The 16,108-nt window shown below is 54.2% G+C and overlaps 1 protein-coding gene across 1 annotated transcript; it reads left to right on the top strand.

Moving 5' to 3' along the window:
• Nucleotides 1-14,046: 14,046 nt before the first annotated feature.
• SOX4 (SRY-box transcription factor 4) lies at nt 14,047-15,904 on the top strand. The gene is made up of 2 exons (XM_056132353.1): nt 14,047-14,842; nt 14,882-15,904. Exons 1-2 carry the CDS (start codon nt 14,311-14,313, stop codon nt 15,862-15,864), a joined length of 1,515 nt encoding a protein of 504 aa, XP_055988328.1. The 5' UTR covers nt 14,047-14,310; the 3' UTR covers nt 15,865-15,904.
• Nucleotides 15,905-16,108: the final 204 nt, after the last annotated feature.

Below are 16,108 nucleotides of genomic sequence, written 5' to 3'. Positions count from 1 at the left end.
ACCGCCACCACCCCACCATATTCTTCCTCTTTTAGGGGGTACAGAGACCGAGACTGCCAAACCTCCAGCTAGGACATGTGTGTTCTATGTCCAAGGTGCTGCCAGAACTAATGACAATGTCACTTGCAGGAAGAGGAAGTGGAGGATGAGTGAGCATGTACAACACGCCCATGCATGGTGGCCACAGGAACTGTATTCAGTCTGGAGAGACTCAGGCAGGTCCCCTTCGCTCTGCTGGGTCCACAGGAGACTGTGACCAATGAGAGGGTCAGCGATGAGGGCTAAGAGACCCTGAGTTTTACCACAACCAACCCTGCTCACAGCATCTCTAGGAGCGCCTCTACTCCCACCCCTGTGGTCCCACATGCACAGGGCTCATCTTTTCAGCCACCTGGACTCAGTGTCTCTGGGCACCCCTCGGTCCCCTGGGCACTGCTTGGAAGGTGCCCTCAAATCGGTAGATATTGTGTTACTTCGTTGAGTTTTTAGGCCTCAGAGAAGTTCCATCCAGGAATTATAAGGCATACCTCAACAAAAACAGAAACACAGCACATGAATGATGATAATTAATCAGAGGATTATTTCTTTTAACCCTATGAAGTCTAGTAATCTAGCAGTACTAGTTGGCCCGAGGTTCTATGGGCAATGGCTATCACTAGAAAATGATCCCAAAAGGGCATTCATGAAGAATACCCTGAGGCCAGAGAATGAGGACAGGGGTCAAGGTACTTGTCTTGCATGCAGAGATCCCATTTTCATCCTGGCACTGCATGGGGTCCCCAGAACACTGCCAGGAATGTAACCCCGGGCACAGAAATAGGAGTAACGAAAGAGATCAACTAGCTGCAAAATATTTCTCTGATACACTGGTCCCTGGGCTGAGACCTCCAGGATGATCTTGGGAGGGAGCTTGGCCAAGTTCCCACCCTGCAAAGACCTGGCAGCTGCCCTCACACCCCAACAGCTGCCACTATGCTAGTGGCCAGACTCCATCTCCTTATAATTGAGCTCCACAAGGACATCAAACTGACAGAACTAAAAGGGTCCACCAGGATTTTTCGGCTGAAAACTCTGGGTCTTCTCAGAGTCAGGATGGGTAACTTCTCCAACCCCCACCTCCCTGTACTTCCGGAAGCCCCGGAAGCTACACCCACATTCCTCTGCCATTACACATGTGAGTTCGCTGCCCAGTTAAATATTCTGGAGTTTCTCAAGCAACCCAGTTAAATATTCTGGAGTTTCTCAAGCAACATCTCCAAACTCACAATACTAACATTCCAGTAGCAACACACCAGATTGGATTGGAATGTAATATAGAAGCCAACTAATCTCAATTAACAAAAACAACTAATCTCGATTAACAAAAATATTAACAGGCAGTTCAACTAGCAACAGCAGTTTAGTTGACCCTCAGACAAGGACTTAATGTCATTCCTGATGAGCTATAACAATTTTGACAAATTTTCTTTTTTTTTTTCTTCTGGAGGGTCATACCTGGCAATGTACAGGGGTTACTCCTGGCTCATGCACTCAGGAATTATTCCTGGCAGTGCTCCGGGGACCATATGGGATGCTGGGAATTGAACCTGGGTCGGCCGTGTGCAAGGCAAACGCCCAACCCGCTATGCTATTGCTCCAGCCCTGACAAATTTTTTTTTTACTGAAATATTTTTTTGTGTGTTATTATTTCCATTAGCCATTTAGTGATAACCAACAATATAAAATGAACTATGGTGGACCTGCTATGAGGTCAGTCTTGAGGGGTGGTTGGAAAAACAGGGACAATGGTGGAGAGAAGGTGACAGTAATGGAGGATTTGGGGTTGGAATATCGAATGCCTGTAACAAATGCATCATGAATAACTTTGTAAAACACAGTGTTTAAATGAAGTGGGGGGAAAAATTTTAATGAAATACAAGTAAGCTCTGAGCATTGTTGGGTGTGTCCTAACTTCCTCCTCAAGAGAATATCCTTTAAGAGGAACTGGGATGTTTCACTCTCTTGCATGTGTGCGGACCTAACTTCAGTCCCCAGAACCTCATAGTCCTGAGGACAACCTGGGTGGTCCTGTGGATCCCAAGCTCGGTAGGGCATGGCCCCTATTAAAAAGAAAAAAAATAGAATATCCCTTAATTACACGGTATGGAGTTTCCTTAGGAGTCTGTCTTTTTCATTTTACCCTGGAGGCATATACATGAAAAGAAAAGCTCTTATCTACTCTGAGCAAAGCTTGATCATACCTTAAACTTGAAGTAATTTTACTGATATTATCTTGCACATTAACAGCAGGGATTTTCCAGTCTCCAGAAAGTCACACTGTAGGATTGAAGCAGACAGGGCATTTGCAGCTCTGCTTTTTCCCTTTTTTCCCCCCGCATCTGTCATCCTTGCCCAGGTAGCTGAGGATGGCAGCCCTGGAGTCAAATCTGGTCATTTGCTCTTTTCCCAGGCTCCCTAACCTCTCCCGCCCACATTAGAAACAACTTGAATCTGCTAGAAAGCTATCGAAGGAACCAAACTGTCCGCGATTATCTCCCAGTAGAAGAAACTCAACACCTCCTTGGTTGATCTGAATTTTAATTAGAAAAAGAAATAGGTGCGTGTGCGGGTGTGCGCGCGCCAGAGCGAGCGAGAGAGAACGGGTTAAGCACCTTACTTTGCTGCCAACCCTGTTTCCCTTCCTGGCACCCCTTGCTTCCCCCGAGCGCCACCAGGGGTCACTCCTGGGCACAGATCCCAGAGTAACTCCCCGAGCACCACAGGATGTGGCCTTACTGCGGCCCTCCTCTCCCCACCCCCACCACCAAAGAAAGAAAAGGGTGTCATAGAAAGGGATGCATCCTAATGGTGGGAGTTTTGTTATGATCGATACATGAAGGGAAGGATGACGTTGTTTCCCCATTTTCGATCAAAATACCTTCAAGCGTCACCACTTCATGGCACCGAGACCAAAACTGCACTCCCAGGCCGTCCTTGCAGAAAGTCTTTTCTCTGAGGCTGAACCTTAGGAAACCTCTTTGGAGGTTCCCTGGGCCATGAGGTAGCCATATGGTGCCGGTGTTTCTTGGAGGGTGGTTTTGGATGTGTTTAAGATGTAAATTGAGGGAGTGATAGGACAGTAGGTAGGGTGTTTCCCTTGCAAGCAGCTGACCTGGCTTTGACCTCCTGCATCCCATATGGTCCTCCGAGCAATGCCAGGAGTGATTCCTGATTGCAGAGCCAGAAATGACCCCTGAGCAACACTGGGTGTGACCCAAAAAGCCCAAGAAACAACGAGTGAGAGAGAGGAGAGAGAGAGAGAGAGGAGACGGAGACACAGACAGAGACAGACAGAGTTTACCAGGAAAGGCCACAGGCTGCAAGAAGTGATGGTCACAGTGAGCTGCTGGTCCCTTGAAGGAAGAAGCAACGGCAGGGAAATGCCACAGGAGGATAGCCAGACATCCAGGGTTATCTCCATGTTTAAGTCTAGCTAACCCTTCGAGCCACATAGGTCTTGGGTGCAGGTAACGGGCAAACTCATAATGAAGCCTTGGAGTCCGGAGGAAAAGGTCCTTGGGGTGGTTTTATGTTTGGCTCTATCCCATGGTGTTTTAATCAAGCCCGTTCTATCCTTATTCCTACACAACAAATCTCCCCAAGCCTAGTGAAATAGGGCCTAGGAAATGGGGCCAGAGCAGTAATAGCACAGTAGGTAGGGCACTGGCTCTGCATGAGACCCACCGGGGTTCCATCCCCAGCAACCTATATGGTCCCTCCCCCACCTCCACCAGCCTGGCCCTGAGTGATTGAGTGTAGAGCCAGGAGTAAGCCCTAAGCACAGTGGGGTGCGGCCCAACCATACATCCCCATAAAAGGGGTAAGGGAAGAGCAGTGAGACAGCCTAGTGGACCAGGCAACTTGCCTTGCACGTGGCTGGCCCAGGTTAGATCTCCGGCACCCCATATGATCCCCCCCAAACCCTGCCATAAGTGATCCCTGAGCTCAGAGCTAGGCATAAATCCTGAGCGCTGCTGGGTGTGCCCCCCCCAAACCAAAACCAAAATCATTTAACGGGGTTCTGACGTCTGACTATCTTCCTGAACTCCGGTCCAACGCACGGCGCTCCCATGGGAGTAAGACGTCTCAGTTCCCCCAAAAGGGCTTCCAGCAATTCAGATTAGCTTCTTCACTGCACAGTAGTCTCTGGATTCCAAGAGGACAAACCTGGGTGCTTTCTAATACCCCATGGCCGGAATCATTCACGTGTCCAAATCCAGCCCCCGTACGCCCCGCCCCCGTGGGTGGGGGGGGGGGAGAGCCACATCGAGTCATAAAAAGGAGAAAACGGATTTTTCTAACAAGTTCCTTCCATAGTAAATGGCAGAGTCCCAGAACGGTTCCTTGTTACTTTTTTTGGAACTCAGAATGCAGAAGTCATATCAGGGAAATAATGCTCCCCCTGGGGGAGGGGGATGTGAGAATTTTGCACAATTGGGTGGATCTAGTAACACATTTGAAATGTATCGTTTTCTTATCAATCCTCTACATTGCGTTTCTCCATCAGATTGCAGTTTTGAGCGCTACCGTCGAGGCATCAAAACTGCAGGAGGTACGGTGGAAGTTTACATTATCCATGAATTTTCTTTGAGGATAACAGAGTCACATTACAACATTTCTGTAACACCGCAGAAAGTCTGGAGCCTGGTGGTTGTGAAATTAGTGAGTTAAATTTGAGTATTTCCGGGCCAGACTAAGGCTGTTTGTGAACCCAGCTAGCCAGATTGTCAGTCAACTATCGTCATGGTTACTTTTGATCTCTGTATTGGGAGAATCTGGGACAAGAAGAGGGTGGGGGGTCGTCGCGTTCCCACGGAAAATCAACTATCTTTCACACCTTACTTTGAGAAACGATTTCTGGGGACACCCCCCCAAGCCCCCCAAACTACCTCTACCGCCCTCCAGGCCTTAGCAAATTTGCTTATCTAAGCACTGTTCCGCCTCTGAATTTCCAGCGCTCGGGTTCCCTTTCCGGCTCGAGGGTGTCGGGACAGAGGGAGGGTCTGCGACCTCGCCCCGCACACAGTAGGCGCGCACTGTCAGTCGGCCGCATCCTGCACGCAGTAGGCGCGCCCCGTCGGCCTGCCCCGCACTCAGTAGGCGCGCCCCGTCGGCCGCATCCTGCATTCTGTAGGCGCGCACCGTCGGCCGCATCCTGCACGCTGTCCGCGCGCCCGGTCGGCCGCGTCTGCAGGGTGTAGGCGCGCACCGTCAGCGCGGCGGGCTGAGCGCGCCGCGGAGCCACGCGTTCCCGGGGCTGCGTCCTTATCTCGGCCCGGCCCACACCCGGGGAGCTGCGAGCAGATGGCGAGTCCCGAGCGCCAGGTGTGCAGCACGCCCAGCGCGGTCTGGGGCACCGAGTCCTTTGGTCCCCGCCGCACCCCGCCCCGCCCCTTCCCCCACCCCCACCCCAGCGCTCCCAGCTGCCGCGCGGGGCGGAGCGCGTGGGGCCTCGGCGGGAACTCGGAAGAGGAGGTGCTGGGGAGCCCGGCGACACGGTGCCCGCCTCCCGCCACGCTCACACCCTCCGCTCCTCTCCGACCCGCGGTTCTCGGCGGCTTCCCAGCGTCCCCACAATCCCCGCCCCCTTCGGCACCCCCCTGTCCACTCCTGGGCTCTGCCCCTCGGCTGCGCTGCCCTCGGCCCGGGCCCGGGCGGGTTTCCCTGGCTGGCAGGAACGCTCGCCGCAGCCTTGCCGGACCTCGCACGACCTCCCCTGGCCTCGCAACTGCGTCGCGAACGTGGGCTGGGCGTGGGGGAGTGGGGGTGGGGGATGCTTTGGTCCAAGCGTTTTTCGGTCAGTGCCACCGCGAGCTTCCCACCAACCCTAGTCCCTTCGACCACGCTGGGGGGGGGGGGGGGGGGGGATCGTGTGTCGCGGGGTGGGTGGGGGAACGGGGGTGCTCCCACCCATGCAGCGTGCTGGAGTCACGAGGGGGGTAGTTCCGGGGCGCCCCTCGGTGGGACAAGCGTCCCATGCAGACCCTGCGCCGGCTGCACGGTCGCTGGGACCCCAGGGACAAAGCCAACCCCCGCGGCGCAGCCCTGCGCTGTTTTGGTCACACCCAAACCCGCCTGGGACAGGTGCTGGGGGGCATGAAATCCAACCCCCAACGCGCCCAGGCCCTGGGCCGGGGCTCCTGGCACCCGGGGGCGCCTTCCCGAGGACGGGGAGACGGGGTCAGGCAAACGCACACTGGCCCCGCCGGGGCCCCTGGGAAGGGACGCTGGCCGGTTCCGGTCAACCTCCCTTAACCCCAAGGCTTCTTGCTCTTTCCACACACTCCCCTCCAGCGTACAGACTCTGCCCTCCCTACCCCCGCACCCCGCCACCTCCCAAGGGACCCGGAGGCTGCAAGCCCGCTGGGACCTCGGGTGGCGCGACCCGAGGCTGGGGATGGGCGGGGCCGGAGGTTGCCTGGGTCCGAGTGTGGTCAGTCCACCGGAGCGTGAACTGCAGACGCTACCGCGTGCAGGGGGCATCTGGGCATCCCGAAGCAACGCCGTGGGCACGCGCGACAGAAGGTGGGGGGTGGGGGAGGGTGGCAGGAAGGCTGTCAGTTCCGGTCAGCGACGGAACTGGGCACCATCGCCAAGGGCCAGGGCTGGCCCCGGGGATCAGAGGAGCCCGTGCGCCTCCAGGGGAACCATCGCCCCGCCAGCTGCAGCCGGTTGCAAACTTCAAAGGAGAGCGGCGAGGCGGCGGAGGGCGCGTCTTCCACGTACATGCGTATGCGTGTGCGTGTGCGCGCGGGCGCGCGCCTGCAGCTCCTCCCCGGGCTTGTGCGCGCCGCTGTGCGCGCCCGTAGATGCTCCCCGGGCGTTTGCAGCCCCTCCCGCTGTGAGTGTGCGTGTGTGTGTGTGTGTGCGTGCATGCGTGCGTGTGCACGTGTGTAACGTGTGCGGCCGGTCCCCGGGAGAACTGTCCGCCGCTCCCCCGTGCGTCTGGCCGAGCGCGCTCGCCGCTGCAGTTTCCCGGGAGCGCTTGCAAAGCTCCTTCCCGGGTCGTAAAACACAAACGGAAGACGGGTGTTAAGATGCTGCTGACAGCAGCGCCCGAAACGTGTTTACAGTAGGAAAGCCTCGGCTCCCCAACGCCGTCTGCGGCGCTTCTTGGGTTCTTCCTCGCGCGACGGTCACGGAGAGGCTGCGCCCCTCTCATCCCCGCCCGGCCCCTCGCCGAGCAGCGCTCTCCCCGGGGCGGCCGGGCCGCAGGGCCAGCTGCTCTCCGCCGGGCTCAGCCCGGTTTGTGTTTGGGGGGTGCAGCGGCTCTCTCCAAGCACCACTCTGAGCCCCGCTTCTGCCAGCCGGGGCCGAGCCGGCCCAGGACCAGCCAGCCCTCGGGTTCGGCTTGCTCGCTCCAAGCGCGCGGCCAGCCAGAGGCTTCCCGGGTCTGGGAAACTGCAGGCAGCGGAACGGCGGAACAGCGCGGGGTGGGCACCAAAACGGTCACAGAAGCCACAATACACCCTGGTTGGTGCCCGCCGATCGTGCGAACAGCTCCGCAAAGGAGAAGGTCCGGGAGAGGAGGAGGACGAGGACGATAGGGGTTGGGAGCGGAGGAAGAGGAAGAAGAAAACTGGGTATCCATCCCCACGTTTTCCCACGTCCCCAAACGGGCGCGGGAAGGCTCCGCGCTGCCACCTGGCGGCGGCTTCTGCCCGGCTTGGGAACCGCCTGGCCGCCTGGCCCAGCCCAGTTCCCTGCGAGGGTGTGTGTGTGTGTATGTGTGTGTTTGTGTGTGTGAGTCTCTGCGTGTGTGTGCGCGCGCCTTGCCCGCCGCCTCGTGAAAAGGAACAGGAGCTTGTGTTCCTTCTGCCCATCGCTGCGGCCCGGGCAAGCACACTCGTTTTCTGCTGGATCTCCTAAGGGAAAGGACTAGGGGAGAAAAAAGAGTGGAAAAAAAAAAGAGCTGACATTACTAGGAATTGTTTAAACCCGTCAGAGGCTTAGTCGCTGTTTGGGGGGGGGGGGCGGGGGGGAGTAAGTAGTAACAATGATTCGAACCGCGGAGCTCTTATCTCTCAGATTTAGAGTACAAATACATGCTGGATTTCATTTTACGCCACAATCTGTTATTGATATTTCGCAAAGACACAGACTTCCGTGTACTCCTTTTCAGTACAAGCCCTGGACGTCCAGCCCAGCGGCAGCGCCCCCCAAAGACGTGCTAGGTTCGTCCACTTGACCCGGCGGGCAGTCGTTGTAGGATTTTTTTTTTCCCCTAAAGTGTAGAACCGGAAAAAAAAAATCCTGTAGCCTTTTAATTGGCACACCGCAAAGACATCCCAAAGCTGCTTCCTTGGCTGCTAAAGAAACAAAGAGAGGGGGTTCCCAGCCCCCAACCCTTCGTCATTTCATTTGAGCTGAAGACTTGTCTGGTCTGATCAGCTCCTCCAATCATTGTTTCTGTGGCCAAGGCAAGGCAAAGCAGTGCAAATGCAGATTTGTTAAACTAATTTACCTTCAGAGAGAGAGAGTCAGGAATAGGTTAGGCAGTGAGGTAGAATCTACCCCCATACCATCCTGTGGATGTGAGGATTTATATTTATAGTGTGCAGGTGTGTGAGCACAGAAGCAAGGAATTAACAGAGATTCCATAACGAGAATTCCATGAATTGAGGGAGACAAAATGTTTACTATGATTCAAAAGTTTGAAATTTCAATTCTACCTGGCCACACTGCTAATCAAGGTGATGAATCTATCATTCTAAAACAATGTGTTTGGGGGGGTTTGTGTGTGTGTGTGTGTGTGTGTGTGTGTGTGTGTGTGTGTGTGTTGGGGGTTGGTTTTTTTTTTTTTTCAGTTTTACAAAATGATCTTGGACGCATATAACTAGGGTTTAAAAACTAGCACAAGGAATCACTTCTTGTACAGCAAAGCCAGCAGAGGGAACAGTGAGTACTGATTTAGTAGGGGCCATCAAATACTTGGTATTTGGGGGGAGGGGAGCGGCAGCATTGGTTACAAAGAATATAGAGTTGGGTAAGGAGAACACTGAAATCTTTTCTCATTGTTCAGTTTTCAGAGGCCCGGACCGTTCTAGGTACACGTACTTACTTCACTGGTCAGACAGAGGACTTGAAGGAAAGGCCATTCCTCCGTGGTATTTTCTCACCCATCAGAACAAACGGACTTCACAAGTCTGTACACTCACACCTAATCATTTCACGGACCGGATGGGAATTACTAATGCCATATTTCTTCAACTCAAAGAACATTTCCTTTTCAGCCCGAGACAGGCAGCCACCTTATAGCCTGGAGGCTATCGGAATTTCAGTGGCAGTTAGAGACCCCGGACCATGTTGTGTCTGAAAAATCTACTTGAAATAACAAAAACAGATGTAACAACAGAAATAGGCTTTCCTTTATTATTATTATTATTGTTATTATTAATTTTAGGGGCTTATTTGTTAATTTGATTGTTGTGGGGCCATGCAGTACCGGGGATCAAACCTAAGGCCTCACACATCCCCTGGTCCCAGCTGTTTGGTTTGTTTTTTTTTGTACATATTTTTAATAATTTGTCTCACTTGGAGCAGAAGCAAAATTGCTATGACTGCTTTGATGAATTTATACCTTTGCCCATCATGTTGATTAAAAGCAGCATAAGTGGTTTTGAACACAACATTCTTCTGGGGCTACAGAGATAGCACAGTGGATAAGGCGCTTGCTCTGCACGTGGACAGCTGGGGTTCGATCTCCAGCATCCGATACAGTTCCCTGTGCACCCCCCAGGAATGACCTCTGAGTGCAGAGTCAGGAGTAACCCCTGAGCATTGCCATGTGTGGCCCAAAAACCAAAAGAGAAAAAAGAAGCATTCTTCTATTGATAATTCATCTTCAGTGAATTATTGTTAGCTAACTGTACCATCAAATCATTTGTCATGCAGGAAGTGAAGAGATGGGACAGTAGATAAGGCACCTGCCTTGTACAAAGCTGAGCCGGGTCCAATCCCCAGCACCACATATGGTCCCCTGAACACTGCCAGGAGTGGTCCCTGAGCAGAGCCAGAAGTAAGCCCTGAGCACCAACACATACCATTCAAATACTAAAATAAATCATTCATTGGAACAGACTCCAAAACATAGCATTTATTCTTTTTTTTTTTTTGTCGTGGTGGAAAATATTGAGAATATGATGTATTTATGTGGGATTGACCAATGAGGTGAGGTTTGGGTACATACTAAAGAACATGGAAGGATATGGTAATACACTCCGATTTGGTATATGCTTCCCCCGCCAAATAAAAAGGTACCAGTGGGTGTGCTCTTTAAAGATGTGTCTGCTCTTCTTAAAGAAAAACAAAAGTACATAACTTGGGGGTTACTAGCTGGTCAGAAATGATTTGCAGTGACACTCAAAAACATTGTGCTTTATCCTTTAGCGATCCAATCAGATGTTTCCAAAAAGGTGTTCTTTGCAGTAAAATTTTGAATCTACAGCCCAAGCCTCTCACCAGTCTTCATGCTTTAAAACTTGGACAAGGGCCTGGAGCAATAGTACAATGGGTAGAGCACTTGCCTTGCACACGGTTGACCAGAGTTCCATCCCTGGCTTCCCATATGGTCCCCCGAGCACCGCCAGGAGTAAGTCCTGAGTGCAGAGTCAGGAGTAACGCCTGAGCATCACCACGTCTGACCCTAAAAGCAAAAAACCCAAACAGCAACAACAAAAAATAAACCCATAAAAGTTGAACAAGATAAACTAGGAGCCTGTGCTTAGCACTTGTTTGATGTCAATTGAAAAACTGCTTTATTATGCTGGGTGGGCCCTACCTACCCACCATCACTGCTCTGGAGAAAGTGTTTAATGGGGTCAGTGGAAGTCTCTCGAGACACCAGTGCTGATTTCCACCCTGTGGAGTAAAAAAAAAAAAAATTTAATAGTCACATTGACATGTATTCTGAATATCTACACACCCATTCTTTGTTTTTTTAATTATTTTTATAAAGTTGTTCATCATTTATTACATTCAGTATCCCAACACCAATCCCAACACCAGTGCCCCTTCCCACCACTATTATTTCCAATTTTCCCAAGCCCCCCTCAAGCTGGCCCCTACTGCCAGCCCTACATAATTTATTTTATATTGCTTGTTGTAATTTGCTAAAATCGATCCAAAAAAATATTTCTTTTAAAGAAGGTTGTGTGAAAATTGCTGTATCTCACCAGGGAGCCAATAAGCCCTTGTAGAAGAGATTACTAACATGTTGTTACCAGTTAAGCCTTGCGTGTTAATATTTTCTTGATCGAGTTTAGGCACCCGTTATTTGCTATATTCTTTACAGTCAGTGCTCTTCACCAAATTTCTTCTAAAACTAGGAGGACTTGGGTCATAAAAAAGTACACCGGGTGAGGCTGACCCGGGTTTGATCCCTGGCTTCCCATATGGTCCCTTTGGCCCGTTAGAAGTGATCCCTGATTGCACAGCCAGGAGTAAACCCTCTGCACAGCAGGGTGTGACCAACCCCCCCCCCCCAGCAAAAAAAAAAAAAATACATGAGAACTTGAGTTTGATCCCTGGCACCCAAAGGGCTCCCCTCACTGCCATTCCTCACCAGCTGTGATCCCTGGGCACCACCAAGTATGGCCCCCAACCTAAATCAGACTGCTTTACATAAAAATAATTGTGAGTAATTGTGAAGATTGCATGGAGACATGAGGGCTGGATTCAAGGGGCTGAACTCAGATTTCACATGCAGTAGGCTCAGGTTTGATTCTTTGGTCCTCCAAGAACCACAGGGAGTGACCCACCACCATCACAAATACACACACACACACACACACACACACACACACACACACACACACACAGCTGCAGTCCCAAAGCCAAAATAAATGCACGGGCAATAGAGATAACTGCTCTTGTCTTCCTGTGGATGACATCCATAGTTTGGGACCACTTTTCACCTCAGTAGCCCATGCTCAAATTCCGTCTCTCACACAATATTGCATTGACACATCTGAGGGATTAAGAGCAGGGTATGAGCATCCACTGAGGTTTTCCTGTGCATAAAACTTGCCATACCCTCACAACCAGCCTATAGAAAGTTGCTGTCTTGTGTCCTCAGATTTCAGATAAGGAAAACTGAGGCCCAGTCATCTCCCCAGGGCTACAAAACCAGCAGGAAAGGGCAGCTGCCAAGTGCAAGATAAATCTAGCGGCCTCTCTCTCTCTCTCTCTCTCTCTCTCTCTCTCTCCCAATCACCACCTCCTTTTGTCACTGTTCTTGGCCTCGACCTTTTCCTTCTATATGCTTCGATAAGTCCCTAGTAGGAATCATATAGAACTTGTCTACCAAGGAGAAGAGGAAGGCAGTCTGGAAGAAAGGAAAATGTGGAGTGAAGCAGTCTTTGATTTTGAAAATGTTGAAAACACATGATTTAGAAATTAAAAGGGATTCCCCACTTAGACACCCCACCATGACCCTCCACAGAAAGCATGGAAATTCTCCCGTTAATTGTGGAACATTGGCGTGTTCCCATGGAAAGCTCCTGTGTTTGGGGCTATTGAGGGTTTATGGGGCAGCTTAAGTCATTAAATAACCAGAGTTAACCCCTGTTTCGTTAAGAGAGCAAGCAATTATTAAAAAAAAAAATTCCTCTTCTCTGCCTTCCACAAACAGCACAAAAATGGCACTGAGGACTCAAGCAATACATGGACATCTGTGCTGTACCTAGAGTTGTTAAAATAATTGTGATGACAGGTGTCTAGGTACCACTTTCTTAATGGTTTTCAATATCTACTGATTTATTGTGGTGGCTTTCCCTCCCCTTTTTACATCCTTGATTTTATGAAGGAGCCAGGGAACAGATTTTTGCACTAAATCCTGAGTCTTTATTCTAATACTGAAAAGAACTAATAAAAATAATCACTTGGCTTTTAAGCAGAAAGCTTCCATTTACAGTATTTCTCCCTCCCTCCCCCCCTTGCAAGCCCCTAGTTATCTAACATAATGGTTAGAATACATTTCCGTCTCTTCCCTTAATAATTTCATGCATTAACATCCTCTTCACACACCAGACTCTCTCTCTCTCTCTCTCTCTCTCACACACACACACACACACACACACACACACACACACACACAGCAAGAGGAAAAAAGAGGCAGCAGAAATCTCAGCTGTACTTCTAGCCCTTTTAAAAAGTTTGCTCTGTAAATTGGAATGAGGTCAGATTTGGAGCTTCTCATTGCACGCGGAGATTATTATTGCATCGGGTTCCAAGCCAATGGGAAGCCCGGGGGAGGGGCTTGGCACGAGGAAGCGTTGGTTACAGCGGCTGATTGGCTGCGGCCGAGACTGTGAAAGGATAAAGAGGCGCGAGGCGGAATTGGGGTCTGCTCTAAGCTGCAGCAAGAGAAACTGTGTGTGAGGGCAAGAGGCCTGCTTCGGCTCCCAGGTCTCTAGTTCTTGCACGCTCCTTAAGAGTCTGCACTAGAGGAACTCTGCCATTACCAGCTCCCTTCTTGCAGAAGGGAGGGGGAAAACATACATTTATTCATGCCAGTCTGTTGCATGAAGGCTTTTTGGCTTCCTACCTTGCAACAAAATAATTGCACAAACTCCTTAGTGCCGATTCCGCCCACAGAGAGTCCTGGAGCCAGAGTCTTTTTTGCTTGGCATTGTAGGAAAGGGACTAAGTGCTAGAGACAATGTCGCTTTCCTGAGCTCCGGGGAGCGCTCGTGAACTGGAATCAACTGCTTCGGGGGAAGGAAAGAAAGAAAGAAAGAAAGCGGAAAAAAAAAAAAAATAGGACTTGCCCGGGAGAGGCGGCAGAGGCGGCGGCGGCGGCGGCGGCGGCTAGCAACTTGCAGTGGAAGCTTCAGCAAGCAGCATTCGAGAAGAAACTCCTCTCCACTTGAGCCAGGTCTCCAGACTCCGCGGCGAGGGGCAGCGCCAACAGCAGCAGCGCGGTGAGAGCTAGCGAGAGAGAAAGCGAGAGAGAGAAAGGGGAGAGAGGAGAGAGAGAGAGAGAGAGGGGAGGAGAGCGAGCGAGCGAGCGAGCCAGAGAAGACTCTCCAGCCTGGGAAACTACAACTCCTCTGCGAGAGACGGAGTGCGCCCGCCCCGCCGCTCCTGGAGACTTCGCCCGGCTCGCCCACCTCCGCCCGGGCCGGGAGCCGCGGGGCCCCGCGCGCTCGCCGCGCGCGTCCTCCCGCTCGGCGGCGGCCGCCGGGCCCGGGGACCCGGGGGGACCCGGCGATCGCGCGTCCAGGAGGGGCTGAGCGCGCGCGCGCCGGGGGCGCCCGCCGAGCCGGGACCATGGTGCAGCAGACCAACAACGCCGAGAACACCGAGGCGCTGCTGGCCGGCGAGAGCTCGGACTCGGGCGCCGGCCTGGAGCTGGGCATCGCCTCGTCGCCGACGCCCGGCTCCACGGCGTCCACGGGCGGCAAGGCGGACGACCCGAGCTGGTGCAAGACGCCGAGCGGCCACATCAAGCGGCCCATGAACGCCTTCATGGTGTGGTCGCAGATCGAGCGGCGCAAGATCATGGAGCAGTCGCCCGACATGCACAACGCCGAGATCTCCAAGCGGCTGGGCAAGCGCTGGAAGCTGCTCAAGGACAGCGACAAGATCCCCTTCATCCGGGAGGCGGAGCGGCTGCGCCTCAAGCACATGGCCGACTACCCCGACTACAAGTACCGGCCCAGGAAGAAGGTGAAGTCGGGCAACGCGGGCGCGGCGCACGCCGCGGGCGCCGCCAACGCCTCCAAGGCCGGCGACAAGGGAGACAAGGTCGGTGGCAGCAGCGGCGGCGGCGGCGGCGGCGGCGGGGGCGGCGGCGGCGGCGGCGGCCACCACCACCACCACCACGGCCACCACCAAGCAGGGGGAGGCGGCGGGGGCAGCGGCGGCGGCAGCGGCGGGGGCAGCGGCGGCGCCTCCAAGCCGGCGCCCAAGAAAAGCTGCGGCTCCAAAGCGGCGGGCAGCAGCGGCGGCGGCGGCGGCCTGGGCAAGCCCTACGCCAAGCTCATCCTGGCGGGCGGCAAGGCGGCGGCGGCCGCGTTCGCCGCCGAGCAGGCCACGCTGCTGCCGCTGGGCGCCGCGGCCGAGCACCACGCGCTGTACAAGGCGCGGACTCCCGGCGCCAACGCCGCGCTGGCCGCGCCGCCGCCGCCGCCGCCGCCGCAGCCGCAGCCGCCGCCGCCGCCCGCGCCCAAGCACCTGGCGGACGGCGGCGCCAAGAAGGTGAAGCGCGTGTACCTGTTCGGCGGGCTGGGCGCGTCGGCGTCCCCCGTGGGCGCGGACCCCAGCGACCCCCTGGGCCTGTACGACGACGCGGCGGCCGGCTGCTCCCCCGACGGCCCGTGCCTGAGCGGCCGCAGCAGCGCCGCGTCCTCGCCCGCCGCCGGCCGCTCGCCCGCCGACCACCGCAGCTACGCCAGCAGCCTGCGCGCCGCCTCGCCCGCCCCGTCCAGCGCGCCCTCGCACGCGTCCTCGTCCCACTCGTCCGCCTCGTCCTCGTCGTCCTCCTCGTCGTCCTCCTCCTCCTCGTCGTCCTCCTCGTCGTCCTCCTCCTCCTCGTCGTCCTCCGCCTCCTCGTCCGCCTCGTCGTCGTCGGGCTCCTCGTCCTCGTCCGACGACGAGTTCGAAGACGACCTGCTGGACCTGCACCCCAGCTCAAACTTTGAGAGCATGTCCCTGGGCAGCTTCAGCTCGTCGTCGGCGCTCGACCGGGACCTGGATTTTAACTTCGAGCCGGGCTCGGGCTCGCACTTCGAGTTCCCGGACTACTGCACCCCCGAGGTGAGCGAGATGATCTCGGGCGACTGGCTCGAGTCCAGCATCTCCAACCTGGTCTTCACCTACTGATGCGAGCGCGCGCGCGCGCGCGCGCACACACACACACACACACACACACACACACACACACAAGCGCGCAGGGGGGCTGGGAGCCGACCGGGTGTCCCCCCCCAACCCCCCTCCAAAACATACACACACGCACACACACACACACACGCATACACACACACACACACACACCGGGGCGCGGGAGATTGGGGAGAGGTGGGGGCCACCTCTCCTCCGACAGACGAAAAAAAAAAGAAAGAAAACA

This window comes from Sorex fumeus, unplaced genomic scaffold, assembly GCF_029834395.1.
Source record: "Sorex fumeus unplaced genomic scaffold, SorFum_2.1 ptg000094l, whole genome shotgun sequence".
Classification (NCBI taxonomy): Eukaryota; Metazoa; Chordata; class Mammalia; order Eulipotyphla; family Soricidae; genus Sorex; species Sorex fumeus.
The sequence above is the reverse complement of the archived record's forward strand: the minus strand, read 5'-3'. Positions and strand labels throughout refer to the sequence as shown.

Coding starts and splice junctions, on each gene's coding strand:
- SOX4 (XM_056132353.1), top strand. CDS start 14,311: ATGGTGCAGCAGACCAACAACGCCGAGAACACCGAGGCGCTGCTGGCC. Junction 14,843..14,881: donor CGGGGGCGGCGGCGGCGGCG/GCGGCCACCACC, acceptor ACCACCAAGCAG/GGGGAGGCGGCGGGGGCAGC.